At 37.1% G+C, this 27,005-nt stretch overlaps 1 protein-coding gene across 1 annotated transcript in view; it reads right to left on the bottom strand.

Annotated features, from left to right (window-relative positions):
* The window catches only part of tbcd (tubulin folding cofactor D), a 250,865-nt gene that overhangs the window by 210,176 nt on the left and 13,684 nt on the right, over positions 1-27,005 (bottom strand). The window contains exons 3-6 of the mRNA XM_073025892.1: positions 24,115-24,212; positions 23,532-23,633; positions 10,139-10,285; positions 9,043-9,098 (exon numbers count right to left, since the gene is read on the bottom strand). Of these exons, the coding sequence (XP_072881993.1) occupies positions 9,043-9,098; positions 10,139-10,285; positions 23,532-23,633; positions 24,115-24,212 (403 nt within the window). The remainder of the gene's footprint in view (positions 1-9,042; positions 9,099-10,138; positions 10,286-23,531; positions 23,634-24,114; positions 24,213-27,005) is intronic.

The raw sequence follows: 27,005 nt of genomic DNA, 5'->3' as shown, positions 1-27,005 counted from the left end.
AGAAACTGCAGAGTTGTAGACACAGGTCAACTCATCACAGAAACCAGATTCCCTTCTATGATTCTGTCTTTCTTCTCACAGCCAGCATTATCAAAGACATTACAATCCCTAACATTTCTTCTTTCTCCCCTCTCCCTTTGGGCAGATGATACAAAAGCCTGGAAGCATATACTACCAGGCTCGAGGACAACTTCTGTCCCAGTTATCAGATTCTTGAGCAGACCTCTTGAACAATAGGATGGTCTCAAACAAAAAAATCTACCTCGTGATGACCTTGCATTTTATCATTCACCTGCACAGCATGTTTTTGGCAGCTTTTACATTTTATACTCCATTGTTATGGCTTTAGCTTATTCTAACTCAATGCACTGTGTAACGATTTGATCTGTATAAATAGTATGCATACAAACTTTTCATTGCATATTGGTACATGTGACAACAATAAATCGATACCAATACCAACTTTAATTATCACAATGAGCAAAAAATATATTTTTACACACTGTTTTTACAAAGACCTCCAGAAGTGAAACACAGAATTTATCAACAGATTTGCAATTGCAACTATCTGAAAATCTTTAAAATGTTATCACATGATGTGAAATACATCATTAATGAACCAATAGTTGTAGCATTTATACAATATTATTTGCATAAGTCAGTAATGATGCAAAATAAACCTCTTCAACTCCCCCTGGCTTATTCAGAAGACAGCATCGTAAGACAGTTTCTTTAGTTAGTACGTCTGACATACTTGTATATTTATACCTCAACAACATTTTGTTCAAACATTTTGTTGGTGTCTTAAAGCTACTGACAATACCTACATAATTAAACATATGAGTGATGGAATGAGGTCATCATTTCAAACATGTTGATCAATCAAATGTCACATATTTCTCATTCAACAAAATTGCATTTTCTTGCTGTCAAATTTCTATTGTTGTCACTGATATTCCCCACCAGATGGCACTAAATGTTTTTAAACTGCATATAGTGAAAACAATGGTAATTGATTCCAACTGATTTACAATTAACATCAGGACTACCAAAAAATCCATGAAATTATATTTTCCATTCAAGTCATATTTCTACTTTTAAGATATTTTTTCACTTAAGCATTAAGTCTTGAGAAAATATTTACTGCAATTCAAAATAAGTGAAAATCTGTTAAAAATGTTTCCTGTTTTTCACAAAAATGCTTCTGATGTCCAGCTTTTTTTTGTATATGAGATCTCTGTTCAATGACAGGAAGTCATTACTGGAATGACCAGGGAAGTATGTTCAAACATTACTCAAATGAACACCTGGACCCAGATGTTTATCAGATAGTATGCTCGGAGCATACATTCTAAATAGAAGGTAGGGGCGTGAGAAGGGAAAGGGATGGTAAAATATAAGTCTGTGGGAAATATGACAGTACTTTCATTTTCAGTATATCATTCAATGGTTTATTAAATTCGGAAACATTTCTATGCCTGTCAACCAACAAGCAGCCTGGAGAGAATCCAATACCCAATTCCAGTCTCTCAAGCTTCAATATGAAACAGTATCTGAAGCAGTTTTCTTTTCCACATTGACCAAGAAATTAACTCTTGCATTCTAAACTGTTAAAAGTCATGTCATATTTCAATGACACCTCCATGGAGAATCAAACTTCATCAGTGAGTAAAAATATTTGAGATGGGAAATCTAAATGTAAAGCCTATACCAGACATGAACCAATGAACTATGCATTAATAAAACTGGCAACAATGTCAGCTAATGGTATACTTTCTTATCTCCTCACAGGATAATCTCAAAAGCCTTTCACCCAGTTCTTTTTGTTGCAAAATGCTACATATAGCAGACTACAATAACTCTGGAGAATTTGATTTCTGCATACAATTCCTGACATTCTCAATACTTGAAGCATTTCTCCACGATGCCATTAATGAGATTAATGAGACATCCAACGGTCAAATTTGGAGTCTATAGGTCACATAACTAACAGTTGTTACAATGTTTGAAGAGGGTATTGTCCTCTCCAGCAGCTGCTTCTTAAAGTTCATCTTAAAGACAGCAACTCGACCTAATAAAGTTGCATGAAAATATATAAATTTCATTTTCTTCAAGAATTTGTATTTTCCATCGAAATTTTAAAAGTACTTTTTTAGTTTAAAAAAGAAATGAATCTGTTTTCAGCTATTTGATATTTTTTATTTTATTGTTTGTTTTGTTTTGGAAGCTGACTTTTTCTGAAAAATAGAAGGAATTGATGAAATGTAAATCTTAAGAAGAAGACTGAGCAATAGACTTGGAGTTCTGGAATAAAATTTCTCAAACTGCTTGTCACCGACAATTTGCTAAGTTCACGTGGCCACAATGTACATCTTTCCACTTGTCAAAACCCAACTGGTATTGAGCCACTTAGTCAAATAAATCCAGTAAAAACATACTCATCTGTGAATGCTGATTGCATATGCTCACAGATTTTTCTGCTCTAAATAATCTGATTGTAATTTAAAGTGTACTAATAAACTGAGATTCAATTACTGTGACTTTAGAATTCTGTTAATATTAAGATATTCCAAGCTGCTTAAATCTGACTGCTATGCAATGAAATTTAAGCAATGTATCTTTTAATATACAACTCCACTGTATATCACAGAATGTCCAAGAGTTTAATATTTTTATTTTATTATGAACTTCTTAAAGTCCCCTGTTACTGCAGACCTCTATTAATACAGATTTATATGAACATTATGCATTATTATAGAATGACATCAAGAAAAAAATGAAGGGGTTTCCTTAATGATTTCAAACAGACAACATTAGAATATACAAACGTACATAAAATACTTTGTTATATTATATCTGCTCAATCATATATAGATGTACAGAAAGCCTGAGGACAGTGGGCTGCACTAATAACATTGCATGAATAAAAAAAATACATTATTTTCAGCATTAACTGCAATTAAGAATCAATTCTTTCATAAGATCTAGGGATCAGATGAGCATTCAATGGCTGTATATTGGATAGGAGAAACTTTTGATATTCTACAATCAACAACCACTCATCTTTGAAGAGAAATCATTCATTTAACTAAATGCACCTGCATATACATTATAACCAAGTATATTTGTCAGCCTGAAACATTATGCATGTTTTCCTCATTAATAATGTACATGGTACATTAATACATATCACTATGATATATTACTTTCAAGTATATGTGTGCATTAATTGGAGTTCATCTGTGCACAGTCAAATATATTTCTGTTTTAAAACTGAAATACTTCCTATTCATTTATAAAGTATATACATAGAGAAATGTACAAAATACATATCTCTTCACTTCCATTGATCAGAATGCATTTTTCTATCTCGCACAATAATTAGAAGTATGAGCTGTTATTTCTGCATTTCACTCTTTTTTGCTTAAAGTAGAAACTTTTCTTTTATATCAATTACTGTAATGAAATTTGTTTAAAAGGTGACATACCAAGTTAAAACCACATAACAGCACAGAGAGCTTTCATCACTCCAATGTTACTTGTGGGAGGATTTTAAGCACAAGGGCTGGCAGGGAGAATGCATGGGAGGCCAAATAAGCAGAGGGAGTGTGAAGTGTAGCAAGCTCTATGGAGAGCTCAGTGTCAGAGAAGAGGTTCTCCTGTTTTTAAGTGAGTTTTGCAAGCTGATGATTTTGTGTATTTACTTATTTTCTGTTAAGGATATGTTGTAAGAAAGAGTAGCTACCAAGATCTAGTTCTAAGCTTGAAACATTTTTCTGACAAACTACCCCAAAAAATTAAATTATCTTTCCTTATGTTTGTAAGTATTTTTCTGTAAGTATCTACCGTTCTTGTTTCACTTCTTCAGTATTCAGAGACCCACCAATATGTGGAGGACTTAGTATATTTAGATAAATAATATACATTAGTGGTCGCCAACCTGTCAATCGCGATCGACTAGTCGATCTTTGAGACTTTCCCAGTTGATCCCGAAAAAAATGAAAAATAAATACACAGATACTGTTCGGAGATTGTTTCCGGTGTTACGTACCCCATAACTGGGTCACTTACCAGCAAAGATAGAGAGGTCCATTGAAGTCTGATGGTACTATTTTTAACAGTATTTATTGATAAAAATACACAAAAATAATATCAATGCAAACATACAGATAATATACGTCGTCGATACTAAATCTAAAAGCGCGGGTATAATAATAATCAATAAGAAATAGCTCTATCGTTGTCTAGGGGATAATGTATTGTCCGATGGAAATATAAAAGTCACTCAAGTTCATTCAGGCGGCAGCTTTTGGTTGGAGAGAGAGACGGAGGTTTAGAACTTGCCCATTTTCCGTTTTAAGATGTCGATCCTTCGAAATGGCTTCGGTGGTGATCTCTTCCTTAGCTAAGCCGTCTTCCGTGGTAGGGCCTCAATCCCGGGGCAACAGGAAAGGACACACGTGGGCCCTCCACCAGCTCTCGCTATTAAACGCTGTCACGGGACTTCTAGCGTTTCTCCTGGTGCGTGTGTCAGGGGTTGTTCCCCCAGACCCTCTTTTATCTTTACTCACGGGGTCTCAGATGTCAATCAGGTTGGGGAGGATGCCATCCCCCCAACCAGCCCACGTTGCTCATTCCTTAAGGGCATCGATGAATAGCACAGCGCTCAATACACAATTCCATCTCCAAGAGACAATGGCCGGTTCCCGTGGCTTTGAAATCGCTGACGGCCAGGACATTCCAAACCCCCTGTGGATTCTGCGTCTCTCTCTCATTTCCTGGGTCTCCTGACCTGAATTAATCGCGATCTTGCGATTCTCAAAAGGAGGGGGCTACTTTCTACCCTTCGGCCCCTCAGAGTTGGGGCACAGGCATAACACCGGGTTGCGGGGTCTTAGTTCCGTTCTTTCTGCTCAGTGCACATGCGTATAGTTCTCCCGCACTACACTGTGTGATTCACTGGTCCCCAACCACCAGGCCGCGAGGAAACGCTATGAGTCAGCTGCACTTTTCCTCATTCCCTGTCAGCCCACTGTTGGACTTGAACCCACGCGAAGTCATCAGGCGACTAAGCGCAGTGATACCCTTGCGCCAGGGATCACCGGTTGCCCTCGGGCGGCCAGTGGGAAGTGCCGTCGCTACTGGCCTGGAGCGCTGCCTCTGAACCTGTTTAACACACTGAATGTTCATGGGGAACCCGGTGCTAAAATATTCGCAGATGACCTAATTCAGACTCAGCGTTTCATAAGTAGCGGAGCAGCTACCACGCTGCCATCTACTGAAACAAATATTTGTCAGCCAATAGATCCTGCATGGGGGGGCAGGCGGGCGCTCTGTCGCACTCCCTGCTCAGTCGGCTGCGCTCTCCGGACTGTGACTGCCGCGGCCCTGGTACGGGGACCTCTGGCCCTGAACTTGTCCTCTCATCCTACCCACGACCAGCCACACCTGGGCAAGGCATCTGGCAGCGGGCGGGCGGGAGGCTGAGTTCGGGCCCGGAAGCTGTCTAATGAGCCAATGTCTCAAAACTGCCTCAGTACCCTGAGTCCAAGCACACAACACTTAAAGACAAACCCACTGAGTTTTTTCAGCGGAAAAAACGTGAGCAAGCGGGACAGAAGCCGAGAGCCACGAAAACTAGAATAGACTGGACATAAGGAACCTGCTTCGAGTATCGTTGTATTCCGGTCATGTTTAACACCGCCCCCCCCCCCCCCGCACCCCCGTCGGCCAGTCCGCAAGAATATTATCAATATTAAACCGGTCTGTGGTGCAAAAAAAAAGGGTGGATACCCCCAGTGTTTATATATTATTTCTACTTCCAGGTTGCGGGGTTTTACTTCTGGTCTTTTCTGCCCTGGTGCGCATGCGTGTAACTATTTGATGTGGGGTCGATCTTGCCTTTTACTTAGGCCGAGGTAGGGGATCTTGGGCTTAATAAGGTTGGTGACCACTAATCTACATCAATAAATCACTAGGTCTCAAAAACATACAATTCCCCCACTAGATAATGATATCCTTACTTGTACCTTGTTGATCTACTGATAATAAAGTTCAATTGCTTTTAAAGTATGTCCATACATAACTGAGTAAGAATATTCAGGAAATGGCAAAAATTTATTTTAGAAGTATAGCTGGTAACAGCCATGTGCCTCTCCCTCTCTCCAATAACAGAGAAGAATTCTTATTCTGGAAATTAAATAAACTGAACTATTTCCACATCTTTTTTTTATGTTACACAGTGGTCACCATGTCTAAAGTGATTGTCAATTAACACCAAAAGAGAAGATTGCCATTTTTTCCATCGCAAAAACAACGTCCACAAAGAAAAACTTAAATCAGTTTCAAAGAATCAAAGATTTAATGTTCATTTATTATCAAAGTATGTATGCAACACACAACCCTGAGATTCATCAGTTCAAATCATTTCTATGCAGTTGAGATTATAGAGAAAATATGAAAACCTCTAATTAAACAGTAAGGCCGGGGATAAACAAATCAGCTGCATCAAAAGTTTCTGAAGACAACATATTTAAAAGAATCATTTCTTTATAGTAATTAGTAATAAAACATTAGAATTGAGATGATAAATTTGGTCATTGTCAGTATTTTGTGATCCTTCTGCTTTGTGACCAAGTAATCTGAGTAAATTTGGAGAATTTAAATGTCCAACAACTATCAGAGCAATTACTATTGCTCAGCCCCTATGGGATTTGACCAAAATATTCCAGTTTACTCAATAGATGACATGGAAAACTATGAACTGATATTAATAAATTAAGCTCCCTTGTGCCAGTTACCAAATACTGCTTTATAAAAGGGCACTGGATGGTGTTCAGAAGCACAGCATATTGATACCCTTTGCTCGGGCAGATGCCAGCAGAAATGGTGGATGCAGGTTTGAATGCAGCATTTACATAAGATCATAAGAAATAGGGGTAGGAGTAGGCCATCTGGCCCTTCGAGACTGCTCCTCCATTCAATAAAATCATGGGAGATCTGGCCATGCACTCATCTTCACCTGTCTACCTTTTCCCCATAATCTTTACTTCCCTTACTATGCAAAATTTAATTCCTCTACCAAGTAAAATTTTGGAGAAGTCTGGATAAGTACCTGGATGGGAGCCGTATGGAAGGCTATGGTCAAATGCAGGTTGATGTGACTAGGCAGTGTAATAGTTCAGCATGGACTAAATGGGCTGAAGGGCCTGTTTCTGTGCTGTATACTCTTTGTATAAACGCAAGGTTAAAAAAAACAAAATAAGAACTGCAATTCAAAACATTACCACTATGTGGCACATGTTACTAGTGCATTGTTCATCCATCAATCATATTTATGTCACATTACATATATTTGAGATTACGTATATTTGAACAACTGTTGAATTAAAAACAGGAGTCACTGATAATTAAATGCCATTGGGAGAACTTCTTTTAATGAGAACAAAATTCTATACTGCTGTGATTACACAAGTTCTATGTGAAGAACCTATTAGATTACTGCAAAATGAATCAGATGAGAGTGTTCCTCTGCACAAATCAAATGAATTCCAAAAGTAATACTGCAATGAATTCCACAAAAGGAAACCTCCTGGGATGATGTGTTTATTTAAAGAGAGATTAAGCCAAATAGATCTTAATTCTGGTTTGAATACTGAAAGGAGATCTTGTGGAGACATAATTGTTAATGGGTTTGACAGAATAAATACAGAGCAAATGTTTCCCCTGGCAGGGGGGTGGGGGGGGGGGGGAGGGTCTCAATATATGTGGCTAATCGCCCATCCCAGAGAGTGATAAACCATGGAATTTATACTCAAGAGGTTTGTGGGTATAAGACACTAAGCTTATTCAAGGCATGAATTTTAGCAACATAAAGGAATGTGCAGGAAAATGTCCCTAAAGTAAAAGAACACACATGTGACTCACTGAATAGTGGAACAAGCACAAGGGGCCAAATAGCTGATTCCTGCTTCAAATGATTGTGCTGTATCCTTAAAAATTCATGAGTTCTCTTATAAGCAGAGAGTTAGTCTGAAGGCTCCTGTAAGGAATGAGTACCATACCATTGCTGTGCAATTGACTTTACGAAGTAAAAATGGCAGTACTAGTAAAGATTTTTCATTCTTTGTTCTTTCTGTTCATACATACATGGATACTTGTGAAATTCAAAATTAAAATTTTCATATATTCAGAAGGAGCATAGGGCGGAGCTTAAAAGGACGACAGCACCTAACAGCGACTCCTTTGCTCGCATCTTTGGAAACAGCTCTATTTCTATCTTAAATATCTCTATTTTCCTTTTCAGGGTTCTTTTGAAGACCCTGTCCTGGAGTTACCCGCTCACTTTGGTTCTTTGCAGAAATGGGATCCACTCTCAGGGTCTCACGACTGGCCGCTTTTCAATATGACAAGGACACGGCTTGAAAGACAAGTGCACCTTCAGCGTGCCAGATTTTCGAGCGTCTGGAGGAGGGCGGACTCGAGGTCGGTGCCGCCACCTGGTGCGTCATGGGAGACGCAAATTCAAAAGCAGCAAGCTGGCTGCTGGCTGTGTGCACAGAGACCCCAGTTCTTTGTGCACAGAGCTCAGAAAGAGCAGCACAACAGATTTTTAACACCATAAATCAACAAGTTGCTTTGTTATGTCTCCCCTCTCGCTGTGAAATGGAGGCATCTCTTTTTCCCTTATTACAGAAAGAGAGATAGCCTGTGGTATGTTGAATACCGGGTGAACAAGTAGTTTTTAGGGTACTGCAAGTCTGTGTCTTTATTGATGCTTTGCTGCAAGCTTGAGTGCTCGAGAGGGGGTGAGGTGACAATGCTCTTTTGCTGGTGGGGGATTCGTTGCTTTGCTGCTGTTTCTGCGTGGGGGAGCTGGGGGTCTTTGGGGTTCTAACATTTAACTCTCATTCATTCTTTGGGGCACTCCTCTGTTTTTGCGGATGTTTGCGAAGAAAAAGAATTTCAGGATGTATATTGTATATAGTTTCTCTGGTATTAAACGTACCTATTGAAACCGATTAAATAACAGGCAACACTTACTTGGATACAAGGACAGAAGCAGCATCTCTTCCTTTGTCACTAACTGTCAGGTAAGACTAAAATAAAAAAATATACACATTTATCATACGCTGAAAGCATAACATCAATAATATCCAAATTTCTATGCAACTCTGGTTATTTTTGGCTAGAAACTAATTCCATCGTGGAATTACATTTGTTCCACAATATTAACTTCACTTCCTCCCCCTACCCCCGCACCTTGAAAAGGTTGGGTACTTTCAATGTACACTTCTTACAAACAAGTCTAGGTTGTGGATGAGACAGTTCAGCTGCCCTTTATAAATATTCTCTCTAACTAGGTCAAAAAAGTAATTTGAAACAAGAACGCTGGTTAAGTTCTTTGCATTCAAGTGGGCATTAAGAGACAAAGCATTATTCGATAAACAAATGGTTACATGATATTAACAAAGATTAATTAACAGGGTAGTCTTTGCATATACTTTTTAAACAAATTGATCTGATTACAGATTCACAGTGCACCACACTATTGAATAATGAAATATATTTGGTACACCAAAGATCTGTTTATTCACAGTATGACATTTCTGCATAACTGTTAATTTGTCATTCTCAAGACATCCAATCCTCTACTTTGACATTTTTACATCTCATCAGTCATACTGAAACATCAAAAACATTTGCTCTGATTAGCATTTCTTCATTTTCAATAGCTTCCATTTTCACCCAAAATACCTCCAACTATCCTTCAATAAGATCCTTGATGAAATCCGCTGCCTATGTTCTTGAGACCCTTTTATATACTTTATGGCCTTATAACAATATATAACAATTCTTCAGAATTATAACAATTCTTCAGCATTTCCTCACCTCTTTCAACAACACATATTCATGAACAAAATCTATAAATTGAGTAAGGTTAATATTCTTGCATCTCTGCACTTCAGGGCTTTCAGAAATGTCATCTGTTCCTCTTTCCACAGATCCAGCATGGACTGCTGAGGGCTTCTGACATTTTCTGCTTTTTATTTCATGAAATTGTCCCAATGTTCTTCACTGCATATGCTTGGTCTTATCAAGATTCTGTATTAGTGTAATAGGTTATCACATCATTTACCTTTGCTACATTCAAAACCTGATCCATAACAGGTATCTTAGATTGTCCTTCTAGTGTAGAGTTGCTACCATCAAGTCGTGCCATATCAAATGGAAGTAAGCAAGTCATGGATAACCATAATAAAAGTATGTAACGTGTCTCCCAAGTCTGAAATACACAAAAATGAAATATTTCACCAAAAAAATGACATAACAGCCTAGGAAAACCAAAATATCACATCAGAGGCTATTAGAATTCAGGATCACAAAATGACCAAAGCCTCCTGAACATTACTCAGGGCCAAGAGAGAAAATAGAAATCACTAGCTGTCCAGTTCCAGTATTTTCTATTTTATGTCAGATTTCCAGCAGCTGCAGTTTGTTGATTTTCAAGAGTTGACTATTTATGGCTGTATATCAAGTACGCAGGCACTTCCCAATGGACTACATAGACCCACAGGTTAAGCCATAAACTGTTCCCACTCCTTTGTCACCAGAACTCGTTCTGTGTGGCAGAAAAAAAACATAACAAAAAGTTCTAAATCCTCATTTAGAGAGGAATTCAATACAGTTGCATATCAGTCCTTATGAAATGTCTAAACGATTTTCATGTCAAAACAATTTTCATGGAAACAGAAGTATTTTTTCTGTGGTTCTTATTTAAAATAATCACCATAATCTAAATCATAATACAAGAATAAAATCCTTATCCACCCTTTAAACTAAAAAGCCAACTTGACTTCAGGTAAGTTTGCATTTAGGACTAATAAATTAATAAGTCATGAATTACTATTAGAAAATATTGCACAAGTTAAAAATTGATCAATTGAATAACTGTTCCCCATTACTTTAAAAGTACTCTAGAGGACAATAATTTCATTTCATAAAATTCTTAAAAATACACAAACATAATTATCTGAAATATTTTATGAATAATTAAATTTCAAATTAAAATAAATACACATAATGTATGTAAACACAGGCTATTTAACAAATATAAAATCACTAGCTTTTTGTCTCTCTTCCACAACCTGTGCCCCATGTGGACCAAATAATAGTTTTCATGGAATTAGTCTCATTTTAATTCAAAAGTGTGACATTTGTTGCTGTATCAAGAAATATAAGTCCGTCATGACTAAAAGATTCACAATTACTTCCACTGTTTATGTCTAATACTGATTCTCATTCCAAATTGAATAAGGTGAACTAAAAATCAGCTTGATTTTCCTTTCCCTTAGTCACAATTATATCATACTGAAATAATAAAAATTGATATACATATTGTATCCTTTCAGGGTGCTCACCAGGTTAAACATTTAAATAGCTTGTGGTATCAACACAATGCGGACAGATCATCTTACAGAAGGATCTAGAACATGGGATCAATGTCTCAATAATAGGTTTCACTAATCAAAGTCAGATGAGACGTAATATTTTCACTCACAGGTCAAACTTCAGAACTCTCTACATTAAAAGTCTCTGAACTAAGACATCATGCAAGGTAAATTCTGTTAAGTATTATCCAGCACAGTAGCATAGTGGTTAGCACAACATTTTACAGTACCAGCAACCTGGGTTCAATTCCTGCAACTGCCTCTACGGAGTTTGTACGTTCTCCCTCTAACTGCATGGGTTTTCTTTAGATGTTCCAGTTTCCTCCCACAGTCCAAAGTAGTACCAGATCTATCACACTTTATACAGAATTTACTGATCATCAAACACAGGGCATATAATGTTGGTTCTTATAGTCACATGTTAAACTTTTTTCCAGTTCTTTCTGCAATATCCCTGCCACACACAATGAACCTTATTAGTTGTGGAAAAAATGTACTTCCAATTACCAATTGAGTCAATGGTCAATTGTACTAGCAGGTCATAGTTCCTTTCAACAGACACTCAAGTTAATGGTTTGTAAAAAGCAGCAGAGCAAGCATATTTATATTCAGCATATAATCTTCCCAAACCAAAGTCTCTCTTTGTGCTAAACTCAAACAATATATGGGCAAATATGGATGAAAATCTGGGAAGTTTTTAACAAAACTAAGTGTCATTGATACTCCTTTGTTGAGCTCCAAAAGTGCAGGAACGTGACTAAGTTAAAAGAAAGCATAAGAAAAATAAATGCAAAAAAATATTTTTATATCAAAAATGAAGATACCTTAGGCATGCTACAAAATTGCAATGGTCACCTGAGTAAAGATCAAGTGGAATAGAACCAATATGGCTTGGCCAGGAACTTAGCGCCAATGAGAGGATTTACCCATGTTTTCTTCGGAAAGTTTATTGCTGCTGCTAACATCTGTGCAAGCTGATGTCAGCATCTTCTATCATGTTCCCATATTGTACCAGCAAGCTTCCCATAGAGTCCATCAGGGCACCAGGAACTTCTGGAGACCTCCTAGCTCTCAGGCAGGAAGTTAGTCTGATACCTTGCACCAGGTTAAACCTGGTGAAAGCACAACAGTCCCATTTAAAGGAAAAGACTGGCTTCCAGGAAAATGATAAGCAGATTTTTTAAAAAAATTTAGTCAGTTTTAATGTTTTAATTGTTGTAAGTATAGTTTCTTGTGTTTTACAGACAAATCAATATTTTAAATTGAAAGTTAAACCAAGAGACTGCAGATAATTACTTTTACAGGAATACAACAAATTGGATTAATTCCATCAAAGAGATAACCTGCCATTTTTCTTCTCCCTTAAGATTTCATACGCCTAGCCACAAATCCTCTCAAATTGAAGGTAACCATGTCAAAACATTTTCTGCAAACCAAAGAATGGACATGAACAACCATGAAGATCTAACAGAATATCCACTCTTTCTTTTTAAATTTTTTTTATTAATTTTCAAACAGAACATAAAAAAACAAATACAGAGAGCTTGAGAGTACATAATTAATAAGGCCAGAATACAAATGCAAACAGATATAATAACCTCCCGAACTCATACTGTATTTGCCTAAAACCCCAAAAAAAGAAACTAACAGCGACTAACCTAACCAACCTGGGCTATTGTATTATATCAGATATACACAGTAGTGTCAATAACTCCGCACCTCTATCCAAATAACTGAGGGTAACAAAAAAAAGGTTCAGGAAAGGTCAGTTTATCTCATATGAAAATGTTGAATAAATGGTCTCCAGGTTTCTTTAAATTTGACTGAAGGGTCAAAAATGACACTTCTGATTTTTTCTAAACTCAGACAAGATATAGTTTGGGAAAACCACTGAATTGTAGTTGGAGGATTAATTTCTTTCCATTAATTACATTTTCATGATTATTGAAATACAGCCAAGGATATCAAATAAAATTAAGAATGAATGAGAAAAAGAACTTCAACTTCCCTTACCTACAGAGCAATGGGAGAAAATTTCACAGTTAGTTAACTCCTCTTCTATTTGTGCCAAACATGCCCTGTACAATTCAAGGTGGTGCATAGGGCCCATATGTCTAAGGACAAACTTGCTTGTTTTTATTCCCATGTTAATCCAATCTGTGATAGATGCCATTCTGAAGTAACCTCTTTGACTCATATGTTTTGGTCTTGCCCTTGCTAGCAGAAATACTGGAAATATATTTTTGGTATCATTTCAACAGTTTTGAGTATTAATTTACATCCTCATCCTATTACTGCAATTTTTGGCTTACCAATGGTGGATAATAGTTATTTATCCCCTTCAGCTCAGCAGATGATTGCATTTGTTACATTAATGGCTAGAAGATCCATTCTATTGAACTGGAAAGAAATTAATCCTCCAGAATATCCACTCTAGTCACCGTTATCTGAACGTACATGGGCTGGTTAAAGAACTGAACTCTGTATTGATTTCCAAGCTGGCGCTGGAGAAGCCACATAATTTTGCACAACTGCATTGGCCTTGAAATATTTGAGAAATTGTCACCTTTTCACAAAGATAGACAGAGTTTTAGTGCACATCATCAACTGATGTTGCACATGTAGCTAAACTTTTGTTATTCTCACATTATTAATCCAAGCATGTACCACAAATCTCAAATTCAAAGTGCCAGTCATTGGAAGCAGACCATTCTGCACCTTATGCTCATCCTGCTTTTCTATAGAGTTACGACATTTTCCTCAACTAACCCTTTATCCCTTGATATCTAAAAATGTGTTTAAACCACGTGCCTGGGAAAGTTAGTTTAAATTATGATGTCACAGTGTATGTGACAAGTTCTCCAGTATGGGTGAGGAAAAGAGAAGACTAAATAAAGCCTGGTCATTTTATCACCATCTTTGAATCTGGACCACGGTAATTTTTAATTGTTCCACAGCTTCATTCCAGTCAGCTGAATAAAAAGGAAGAACAGTCAAAATTTTCTAAATTCATTCAACCAATTATGCTAACTTCACAAAATAACAAGAAAAAAGAGAATACAATACACTACTCTATGGGTGCCTGGGTGCCTGAAATAACTTCCAACTTTTCAACATTTCATTCTATAGGTAGTTACTTTATTGATCTTAAAGGAAATTACAGTGTCACGGTAGCACTACAAGTACACAGATATACAAATATTAGAAGTAAGAAAGAATAAAAAATAAGTTACCTCAAACAGTCTAACACAGGGGTCACCAACCTTTTTTGCACCGCGGACCGGTTTAATATTGACAATATTCTTGCGGACCGGCCGACAGGCGAGGGGGGGGCCATGTTAATCATGACCGGAATATAGGTGATTAGTCAACTATAAGTCACTTATAAGTGGCTAATACACTCAATTTCATTTCTAAAAGGGTTTATCTAAGGAATTTAATATTAAACACACAGCGCATATTTTCCTTGCATGAATATAGTGATAAGTCAATTATAAGTCACTTAAAAGTCAATAGCATCCTAACATTTTAAGTAATGTTTGGATATTAAACACACAGCGCATATTTTCCTCATATGAACATATAAAATCGGAACTTCCGGTAAGATGGTGACTGTTTAGCTGTTTCGAACTTTTGCTCCGTCATTTTCCCTACCTTTGCACTATATGTCTCCATTCTTAAACCTTAGTTAGGTATTTTATTAGGTTTCTCTTACTTGCCTGCGAACACATCTATCCTATAATGTCAAACAAAAGTACTAAAACCGGGAAAAAAGAAATTTCTACGGCTTTGCCAGTTGACATTCTCGCTGCTTTGGAACAGCATCGACAAGATATTTTAAAGGAATTCAGAACTTCTTTCAACCAGCTGGATGTCAAATTGGATCGGATCAACGCTAGAGTGGACGAACATGCCGAACATTTATCTTGCATCGACTCAACTTCTGAAGATCTAAAACGCTGTGTCCAATACCTGGAAACCCTCTGCTCCAGCCTGGAGCAGCAGAATTCTAAACTTTTTTTCAAAATGGTGGATCTTGAAAACCGTAGCAGACGTTGTAATCTACGAATTCTTGGTTTGCCAGAGGCCACCGAACAGGGCTCTCCCGTGAAATTTTTTTCCGATTTTCTCTGAGAGATTTTTGGGAAAGAATTTCTTCCGACTCCACCTGAGCTTGAAAGGGCACACAGGATCTACGTTCCCCGTGCAACTCTGGGTTCCCACCCACGGCCGGTAATTTTGTGCTTTCATCAATACCAGGTGAAAAACCGTTTGATTATGGAGGCACGCCGCAGAGGTACTTTTGCTTTTCAAAATACAGTCATTCGTTTCGTGGAGGATTTTGCCCCCCAGGTTCTGAAGATGCGTGCTGAGTTTAAAGGTGTAATGAAAGTGCTTTTTGATCGTGGTTTTAGACCCTCCCTTCGAAATCCAGCCGACTTGCGAATTACGCTTACTACTGGAGAATATAAGTGGTTTAAATCAGTGAAGGATGCTGAGACATTTGTTGGAAGTCTTCCGGCTATCCCGTCTCCTCAGGAACCCAGTCTGACCTTCTAAAATGGTGGATAAGTACCTCTCGTAGTAAAGCTATTTTTTTTCCTGACTCAGACTGTACTTGAATAATTCAGACATTATCTATTGAAACTCTAAGGGCTGTAGACAATCTCTCTCTGGACTTGGTGCATTTTTTCTAAATAGATAATCCGAGTTTAATGTTTCCCTGCGGACGTTTAGATTGTACTTGTGCAACCTATTGTATTCTTGTATAACTTTATCTATAGAGATCTACAATTGACTAACTTGTTTTGGAGGTTGGGAGTTTTTATTGAAGGCCTCCCTGTTGGTTGATTCATAGTTTAAGTTTTGCTTTTTTTTCTGTAAATGGTTGATAAGTACTCTCTTCGAATCTATAATTTCCCTCTTTTCTCCCTCCCCTTTTTTTTCTTTTAATCTTCTATAATTTTTTGCGGGTAAGTTAGTTTTGGTTTTTTTTAATTTACTTTGTATTAAGTCTCACACTTCTGCTGAAGTTGTTCCTATTTGTTATGTTTTCTAGTGCATAAACTAGTTACCATTTGCTATATTATTTATACTGAACTGTTGTTAACGACACAGAACTGGAAGTCATACTTGGGTTAATTTTTTTGGTAGAGCTAGCTGCTTTTTTTGGTAGCCGTCTAGTTTTGGGTTGCAAGGATGGGGTGAGTTCTCCAGTTCCAACACTACTCACTGTTTCCTTTGCTTTCCTTTGTTACTCAGGACAGGTTTCTGTTTTGATTCTACGAATCTATGTTTACATTTTTGTTCCCAGACTGTTATTGTACTGCTTGACTTTTTATATGCCTGCTGCCTTCTACGCACTAACTATTGATAATGGTTAATACACTTAAATTTGTGAGCTGGAATGTAAAGGGATTGAATCACCCTGTCAAAAGAAGGAAGGTCTTCTCACATATTAAACATTGCTTTCCTTCAAGAAACTCATATCCGTTATTCTGATAACTCCCGGCTTTTGTCAAAGTGGGCAGGTCAGCATTTTCATTCATCCTTTGCTGCCAAAGCTAGGGGGGGTCTCCATCCTTATTAACTCAAATATTCCTTTAGAACTCCATAATAAGATATCTGATACAAATGACCATTTTATTATTGTTTCTGGTAAACTATATAATACTAAAGTTGTACTAGCAAACCTGTATGCCCCCAATTTTGATGATGTTAATTTTTTTGAACGTTTTTTCTCATCACTACCAGACTTAAACTCATACTCTCTTATACTGGGTGGTGATTTCAATTGTTGGTTAGATCCTAGTTCGGATCGTCGTCCTCTGTTACTAGACCACCTACTAAATCTGCCTCAGCTATTCAATCGTTTCTCTCTAATTATGGTATCTCTGATATATGGCGTTTCCTTCATCCTACTGAGAGAGATTATTCTTTTTTTTCACATGTTCACCATACCTTTACTAGAATTGACTACTTCTTACTCGACAACCAACTCATTCCATTTGTCTATTCTTGTGATTATCAGAGTATACTGATTTCTGACCATGCCCCAATTACTCTGTCTTTAAATTTTCCTGGCCTCCCTCAGAGGAATAAACACTGGCAGTTTGATTCGACTTTACTATCGGATGATGATTTTCTAAAATTTATCAAGGATCAGATAACCTTTTATTTTAACACCAATACATCACCTGAAGTGTCATCCCAGATTGTGTGGGATGCCATGAAAGCATATCTGAGGGGTCAAATAATCTCCTATACAGCAAATCTTAATAGAAAGTCCTGTGCAGATCGATTAGACCTCATTAATCAGAATAAAGAATTGGATCAACTGTATGCTCAAACTAAGAATCCTGAACTATACAAGAAACGTGTAGAACTTCAAACTAAATTTAATCTTCTGTCTACTCAACCTGTCGAACGCCAACTTCTTGAAAGTAAGAGTCGCTTCTATATTCATGGTGACAAATCTGGTAAATTTCTAGCCAATCAGCTGAGGCGTTCCAAAGCCAAACAACATATTACAAAGATCTGGAAGGAGAATGGAGACTTTACATCGGATCACTTAGAAATCAATGACGCATTTAAAAATTTCTATTCTCGACTTTGTTCCTCTGAATCTTTGAATGACAATATCTCTATTGATCATTTTTTAAATAATCTGAATATTCCTTCGCTTTCATCTGATTTTAAAGCCAAACAATGCGCCTATATCATCAGAAGAAATATCTTCTGCAATTTCTGCATTGTCCTCAGGGAAATCTCCTGGACCTGATGGATTCCCCGTAGAATTTTATAAATCATTCTCTTCACTTCTCTCTCCTCAGTTACTCTCAGTATTATCTGACTCGTTTAACTACGGCAAATTGCCACCCTCTTTTAATGAGGCTTCTATTATTCTTTTATTAAAAAAGGGTAAAGACCCAACAGAGTGTTCCTCGTATAGGCCGATTTCATTGCTTAATGTTGATGTTAAAATCTTGGCCAAAGTTTTGGCTTATAGATTAGAAACTGTTATTCCCGCTATTATTTCTGATTATCAAACTGGTTTTATTAAAAACCATCTTCCTTTTTTTAACATTCGGCGTTTATTTAACATTTTATATTCACCTCCAACTGGGATTCCTGAATGTGTTATTTCCCTCGATGTGGAGAAAGCATTTGATCGTATAGAGTGGAACTACCTTTTTGCAGTTTTAGAAAAATTTGACTTCGGTCAAAGTTTTATGCCTTGGATCAAATTGCTGTATTTGTGTCCTACTGCCTTTGTTTTAACTAATTCTCAGAAATTCCAGTTATTTAACCTCAAACGTGGCACCCGTCAGGGATGCCCTTTAAGTCCCTTTCTCTTTGATTTGGCTATAGAACCTTTGGCGATAGCTTTTCGAAATTGTCCTGAACTGACCGGGATTTGGAGAGGGGGTGTTGAGCATAAAGTTTCTCTTTATGCTGATGACTTATTACTTTTTCTTTCAAATCCATCTACATCCTTACCTCCAATGTTTTCACTTCTTAACCAGTTTAGCCAGTTCTCTGGATATAAACTTAATTTACATAAGAGCGAACTTTTCCCAATTAATAAAGAAGCACAAGAATTAACATTTCGTGATCTCCCTTTTAAAGTAGTCCACAATCAATTTACTTATCTTGGGATTATAGTCACAAGGAAGTTTAAAGATCTCTTTTGTGAAAATTTTGCCAATCTTTCATATACTATTAAACAGAGTCTGTTACAATGGTCACCTCTATCTATGTCTTTGGTAGGTCGTATTAATGTTGTTAAAATGTACGTTCTCCCTAAACTTTTATATTTATTTCAATCAATCCCAATTTTTATTCCTAAATCTTTTTTTGATTCCTTAGACTCTATTATTTTGTCATATCTGTGGAAGAATAAGCGCTCTAGAATTACAAAGTTTATCTCCAAAAATCTAAAAAAGATGGTGGCATGGCTTTACCTAACTTTCATTTATATTACTGGGCAGCCAATATATGTTGTGCTACCTTTTGGTCTTTTTTCCATGGCCAACCCGAGTGCCCTAATTGGGTGGCAATGGAGTTGAGCTCCACTAAAGAATTATCTATCTCTGCACTTCTTGGCTCTGTATTCCCTAGTAGTTTGTCCAGATTAATAGTTAATCCTCTTGTTAGACACTCTTTGCGTATATGAGCTCAGTTTAGGAAATTTTATGGTTTCCATGGTTTTTCCTTTTCTAGCCCTATCTTACATAATCACCTTTTTTTACCTACTACGTATGACTCAGCCTTCCATGATTGGTATAGGAAGGGCATTAGACATTTTGAAGATCTTTTTATTGATAATCGCTTCACCTCTTTTCAACAGCTCTCTGCTAAGTTCAATCTGCCTAATGCTCATTTTTTTAGATATCTCCAAATTAGACACTTTATTACTCCTTTAATCCCTAACTTCCCTGAAATGCCTGAGAAAAATGTTATGGACTTATTTCTTTCTATTAATCCACTAGGTAAAGGTTTAATATCATTTATTCGTGATAAATTAGCAGCCTTACGACGTGCCCCTGTGGATAAAATTAAAATGGCATGGGAGCATGATTTAAATACCTCCTTATCCGATGAGACTTGAGACTCGATCCTGAAATCGGTTAATTCAACCTCTCTTTGTGCTCGCCATTGCCTTTTACAGTTTAAGATTGTTCATAGAGCCCATATGTCTAAATCTAAATTATCTCGATTTTACCCTAACATCAGTCCGCTTTGTGATAAATGCAAAAGGGGCGAGGCCTCTCTCATTCATATGTACTGGTTTTGTCCTAGCTTGGAGAAATTTTGGAAAGATGTCTTCATAACGTTATCGTATATTCTGAATCACCACCTAGAACCTAACCCTTTAATTGCTTTGTTCGGTTTCTGGGGTGAGACAGATTTACGTCTGAGTTCGACTAAGTGTCGAATTTTATCTTTTGCCTCTCTCCTGGCTAGACGTTTAATCCTCCTTAGATGGAGAGATGTTGCCCCGCCCACACATGCTCAATGGCTTAACGATATTATGGCCTGCTTAGACCTTGAAAAAATTCATTATTCAGTCCTTAATTCGGATTTAAAGTTCCATAAGGTCTGGGGACCTTTTATTGAGTACTTTCATAACCTTCCTCTTAACTAAGGTTTTTTTTCAGTCCCTTGCTTTCAGCTCCTTTTTTTTTGTAGTAGGCATTAATATCTTCTGTTGCTAAGTGTATTTACAGTTTTGGGGGTTTGATTGTCCTGATTTTTATTCTTTATATTGTGTTGTGGTTGGTCTGGAGCTTTTTCTTTTGTTGCGGGGCTTGGGGAGGATACTAATTTTACATGTCTTCAATTTGGGTGCTTTCTCAATTATCTTTCTTTGTATCATATTATTATTGTATGTTTATTTTTGCACTGTATCAATGTTCTTCATTTTGATCCGGGGTTTTTAAAATCTCTAGCTATGTAGAAAATGTATTAAAAAACTAATTAAAAAAGAGAACATATAAAATCATTGCAACACACCAATATCGCTGAATCAGTGGGATCGCTGAGCTTGTTTCCCTGCAACAAGACGGTACCATCAAGGGGTGATGGGAAACAGCGATACTCGAAGGGGGGTCCTTATGTCCAGTCTATTCCGCAATTTAGCTTTTGCTGCATTCATTGCAGAAAACCCCACTTCGCAGAGATATGATGTTGGAAATGGAAGCAACATTTGCAGTGCTTTTGTGGCTATCTCAGGATATTCAGCCTTGACTTTGATCCAGAATGCCGGCAGAGATGTTATGTCAAACATACTTTTCAGCCCACCATCATTTGCAAGCTTGAGGAGTTGATCTTCTTCCCATTCTGACATGGATGATTCACCAGGGACATTCACAAATGGGTCACGGACCTATTCCTTTGCACGTCTTGGGACATTTGCGGTTGGGAATTAACGCTCGAATTCTGTCGACAGCGAAGATAGGTGAGCGTGCACCTGCTGTAGGAAGGACGGTGCAGCCTCAGTCTCTCCCATAATCCCAGCTAATGTTGGGAAAATGTCAAATATGTCCCTGTCCACTCGCCATCCCCACAGTTCCAGTTTAGCTTTGAAAGCAAACACTTTATCTGCGAACTTGAAGACTGTTCTCATTCTCCCCTGAAGTGACAAATTGAGTTCATTGAGCAGGTTGAAGATGTCACACAGATAACCGAGTTTTGCTATCCGCTCCTCATCACTGAAGTGAATCTCTGTAGCGGCTCTCAACTCAAAAACCCTGGCCAGGGCTCTCCCCCTTGATAGCCACCTGACTTTAGTATGTAAGAGAAGGTGTTTGTGCTCTGCATCCATTTCCTCGCAAAGCTGCTCAAACAGACGTGAGTTAAGGGCTTTTGCTTTGATGTGATGATAACTTCAACAACGTCACTCAATAAGATCAGGTGACATTTTTCAGCTAGCCAACATTTCCCAGTGTACGACACAGTGTGTAGACAGGCATTCAGCAGAAACCTCTTTGACTCGAGTAGTGAAACCAGACAGCCGTCCAGTCATAGCTGCTGCCCGTCTGTGCATATTCCAACACAGAATGACCAGTCTAGTTTGCCTGACGTGTAGTCATTCAAAGACTTGAATAGTTCTGCCCCAGTTGTGTTAGTTGGCAGCGGCAGTGCACACAACATATCCTCATGCATGTCATCTTGAAATATATATCGCACATAAACCAGCAGAATTGCCTTGTTGTCAACATCGGTAGACTCATCGACCTGGATAGCATACCTTGGTGTCTCGTTAAGCCATTCCAACAGCTGTGCTTCGATGTCCTATGCTATGTCATCGATTCTCCTGAAACTGGTAGCTGAAAGAGAAACCTGTGCCATCTTGTTGGCTGCAGCTTCTCCCAACAGTTCACAGCACACGTCCTTGGCAACAGGCAGAATCAATTCTTCACCAACAGTGAAAGGCTTCTTAGCCTTAGCAATATGGCTAGCCACTAAGTACGACGCTCTTAGAGCAGCAGCATTTGTGGAGGTGGTGGCTCTCAGCACTTGCTTCTGTCCCGCTTGCTCATGCTTTCTCTGCTCCAAAAACTCAACAGGTTTGTCTTTAAGTGCAGGGTAATTGGACTCAAGGTGCCGAAGCAGTTTTAAGGGCTTCATTGCCTCATTAGATAGCTTGTCTCCACATATCACACACAGGGGGCTTGGAGCGTGTGAGCCACCAGTCGCATTAAAGCCATATTTTATGTATGACTTGTTGTATTTTCGGTTGAAGGAAGCTTTCTTTTTTTTTGCAGTCTCAGCCTCAGCTGTCTCTGTATTATCATCATCATTAGGCCTTTTATGTCCCCTACCACCTCTTCCAACGACTCTCAAGCGACGTTTGTTTTTAACTTATCGAGTAGTTGTAGGTTAATGACCAACTGATGACCTCAAGTGGGTAATGACCTCGCATGCGTTCAAGTTTAACAGTGGGCGTGACAGGGAATGAGGAAAGGTGCAGCTGATTCATATCGTTTCATACCACCAAATCCTATTGTGTCCTCATGGCCCAGTAGCACATGCTTTGCGGCTCAGTACCAGTCCGCGGCCCAGTGGTTGGGGACCACTGAGATAGTCCATTCAGCATACAATGGAAGTGCCAACTTGCATTGAATGGACCTTTTCCCCCAGCAATGAGGACTGAATGGTATTGAAGGCACTTGAGAAATCAAGAAACAAGACCTTCTTATCTGAATGGGACTAGGCTTTCTACAGCAGATAATGACAGCATCATCGACTCCAATGTGTTCCGGGGACAACCAGGTGCAGCACCTCTCTTTCTGCAGTCCCGCTTTTAACAGCCTTTCCCTATCTCACAGTACAACCACACACCTATTTTTGTTGAGCATGCTACTCTTTCTAATCTGCAACAGATAAATAGAAAGCAAAGGTGTCTTTATTACAAGCAGCTTTTTCTATTTACCTAGAAAGTTGACAGATTAATTCTTTACAAATCTTAAAAATAAATCAATTAAAAATAAATTTCATGGAAAAGAACTGCATTTTTCCCCAAATGCTTTCTTTGAAAAATAGTACAAAGTAAATTTAAATAATGAATATACTTACATGACAGTTTTTTTGATCTTGTTGAGTGAGTAAATTCAAAACAGGCTGCAGATCAACAACTTCATGAGGGAACAATCTCAAGAAATACTTATAGCCTCGCACCTACAATGGCACAAAAATATTTTTTTGAAGATTTCTGTTAATTAACACATATGCAGTCAAGCAAACAAACCAACAAGAATAAAAATAAAATTGGCTGCAGAAGATACTAATTAAATAAGCCCATTAAACCCAATTGTCAGTTTATGTAACCGCTGAATTTTAGATGACATAATATGAATAGCATAGCTAGTAATTTAGGCTGTAGTTACCATTATGCTAACAAAAAATAAATTATAATGCTCATTTTATGAAATGATTCCAGTTAATTAAGTTAATGAGCTACATAAAACATTGCATGGTCTTTTTCCCCTATAGATTCAATTTATAGATTTTAACCATGCAAGCTACTTCTGTGCCCCAAAATACAATATTTTTACCTTAGAATAAAGTTTACGTAATATATATATCTATATAACATATATGATATAAATATATAAGATAATTCCTCAATATGCCTTCATGCATACTTTATACAGCATACCTTTGAAATGAGATAAAGGAATTTGAATGCAAGGTGAACAAGAAATGAAGGAGAATGTTCACTGCGCACTATGTCCAAGAGCATGTTCAACATCCATTCTAAAATCACAAATAAAAAATAAAATCATGGAGAGATCCATCAAAGATCCATCATTCATAAAACAAGTTCTTGCTAAAGCTTTCAAAAGACATAAACACATAGGAAAAGAACAATTAGTTCATTAGAAATTGTGGAAGTGAAGAGTAAAACTAAAATAGTCATAAATGAAGGAATATCTTGAAGCACAAGTACAGATCAATCTGTGTGTGACCCAGATAAAGGTTCTTTATACAACTTCACAAACCACAAGGAACAAATTGAGATTTTCCTATTAAATCCAACTTGGGGAATATAACACAGTTGCCATTACTGAGAGATACAGGTAGCTCTAAGACAGAGATAAACTGGGAACTGATTATATCAAGTTACAAGATGCACATTTTATGAGTCTGCAGGAAAATTTTTAAAAAGGAGATGGTACCCTCATAATTTGAACATGAAATGGTCCTCATCATAGATAATACAAAAAGAGCTGTATAAACAGAAATTTTATAGGTAAATTGATAAAATGGAAATGGGCTTAGATTCTTTTTGGAGATCTGTAGAGGCCCCTTGAAACAAATGTGAAGTAGTCAAACATATAAATGAAATAAATTGTTCAAAGTAAACTGGAAAATCCACTGATCTAAAATCATAATTAAGCAAAGTAAAATATGGAAATGATAACTACTTTGATTAATTATTTTGCATCAATTTTTAAGTCAAGGAAGTAGACAAGTGTCTTAACAGCCCAACAAAAAATATTGAATCATAGACTTAATCTCACCAAAATTCATGAAACTGAAATAACAGCAGTGAATGCTGACAACAATTTGAAAAACCATAGTGCATGTCTCATGACCAAATAGTTTCCATTCCAGAGATAAATGCTGTAGATGCCTTAACTACGATCTTCCAATATTCTTTAATTCTGAAGCCACCCGTTAGATTAAATCATGTGACACTATTATCCTGACAAACAAAAGGCAAGCAGAAGAAAAAAAATCAAGAAACTATCAGTGAAGTAGCCAAATTTGTGGATATTAATCCAGGTAAGAAAGTGAGCTGAAAAAGAGTGAATTGCAAGTCATGTAAGAAATGTGAGATTGTCTTTGGTAAGTACGATGAACAGTAAGAAACTGATAAGTGTTAATATAGAAAGATTTTTAATATAGAAAATTGCTTCACTCATCAAGCAATTAGAGAGAAAATCTTGCTTTGGCCTTTGTTACGAGAACAGATCTTATCGATACTGTGCAATCACTTCTGCAATTTCCATCTCCTTAACTGATCAAGGATACATTTTCTTTGGGACAAGTACAGTATAACTCACTAGACTGACTGCTAGGTGAGGGAGCTAAGACTGGCCAACAGTCACTGAAAAACAAAGGAATGAGAAGTAATCTCATTTAAGGGATACAGGATTCTAAGAGGGATTGATCATTCGATCTGAGGAATGGGATGGGAGATTGGGATGGGAGGGGATGGCATGCCTCCCTAGCCTTAAAAATATGAAGTCCTCCATTAGCAGATAAAATAATGTGAGAGAAATAGGGATAACAGAGTATTTTAGAACAATTAGAAAAATAACAAATGAAAATATTAAAAATATTAGTAAAAACAGACACAACTACTTTATGTAATAACATTCATTTGAGATAGCTATTAGAATGATTTGATAAATCCTTTTTGTATATTTTAATTTATTTGGCTGTCAAGGTGCAATAATAAAACAAAGTCTATTGATCTTGACAGAAATAATTTTCCTGAAACTGAGAACATCAACAAGTTACATTGAAAACCATTTAAATTTGATATTATTCTGTAATATTACACCAAATTTAATATGCTATTTCCATTTAGTAACTAACACATAAATTTATATCTGGAATACTGTTCAGTTTATTGCTCAGTGAATCACTTCCATGATCCTGTGTTACAAGACTGAACAAGGGAGATGTATGGAGATTTTAAATGGTTCACATTGCAACAATGATGAGCAGCTTGATCTATAAGAAAACACTTGCTACCTAACTGTTTTCGTCATGGATCAAGCATTCTCACTAAGACCATGAGTAAGCCACTTGGAAAACCTAAAGTATACAAAGAGCTTGTTTTTTTAAAATCATAATTATTCAATCATGGAGAGAATAAAGGGAGAATAATTGTATCAATAATTACTCCAGACAGCAATCAACCCTCCTTTCTCACTGTATCCAAAACATCATAGAAACAATAAGCTAAAACAGATGAGATTTTGCAGGAAGTAAATCCAGCAAGCAGTAAAACACTTGAAGATTGACAGATACTAGAACCTCCTGGCTTGATGGTGCGCAAAGACATGAAGATAACAACTACTCTCTTCATTTAACAGCTGAAATGGATGTAGTTGAAAGTGCATTCTGCATTTAATTTTCAGAAGTGAGGGAAAACAAGTACCAAAACTAGAAATAAAACCAGATTAACAAGTTCAGGTCAACTTGTTCAAAAATGCTTCAAGTTTGCCTACATGGACTGCTGGACAAGAAGGATGAAGATCACACAAGAAAAAATTCAATATAATTTTCATACTCAAAAAAAAGATAACTCTAACTTAATCACACCAGCAATAAATATGAGAGACCATCACTTACTTGTGATTTGTTATCAGTAATTTGCTCATCTCAAAACAATTGCCAGATTATATTCTATTAACAGATATGAATTATTCATTTGTAAATTATGAGTTAAACATTGGTAAACATTTACATTTAAATACGACATATCTAGACACACTACATGATAGCAACATTTCAAAAAAAAATGTAGAAATT

This window comes from Hemitrygon akajei, chromosome 22, assembly GCF_048418815.1.
Source record: "Hemitrygon akajei chromosome 22, sHemAka1.3, whole genome shotgun sequence".
Lineage (NCBI taxonomy): Eukaryota > Metazoa > Chordata > Chondrichthyes > Myliobatiformes > Dasyatidae > Hemitrygon > Hemitrygon akajei.
This window is presented reverse-complemented; position numbering and strand designations above follow the sequence as displayed.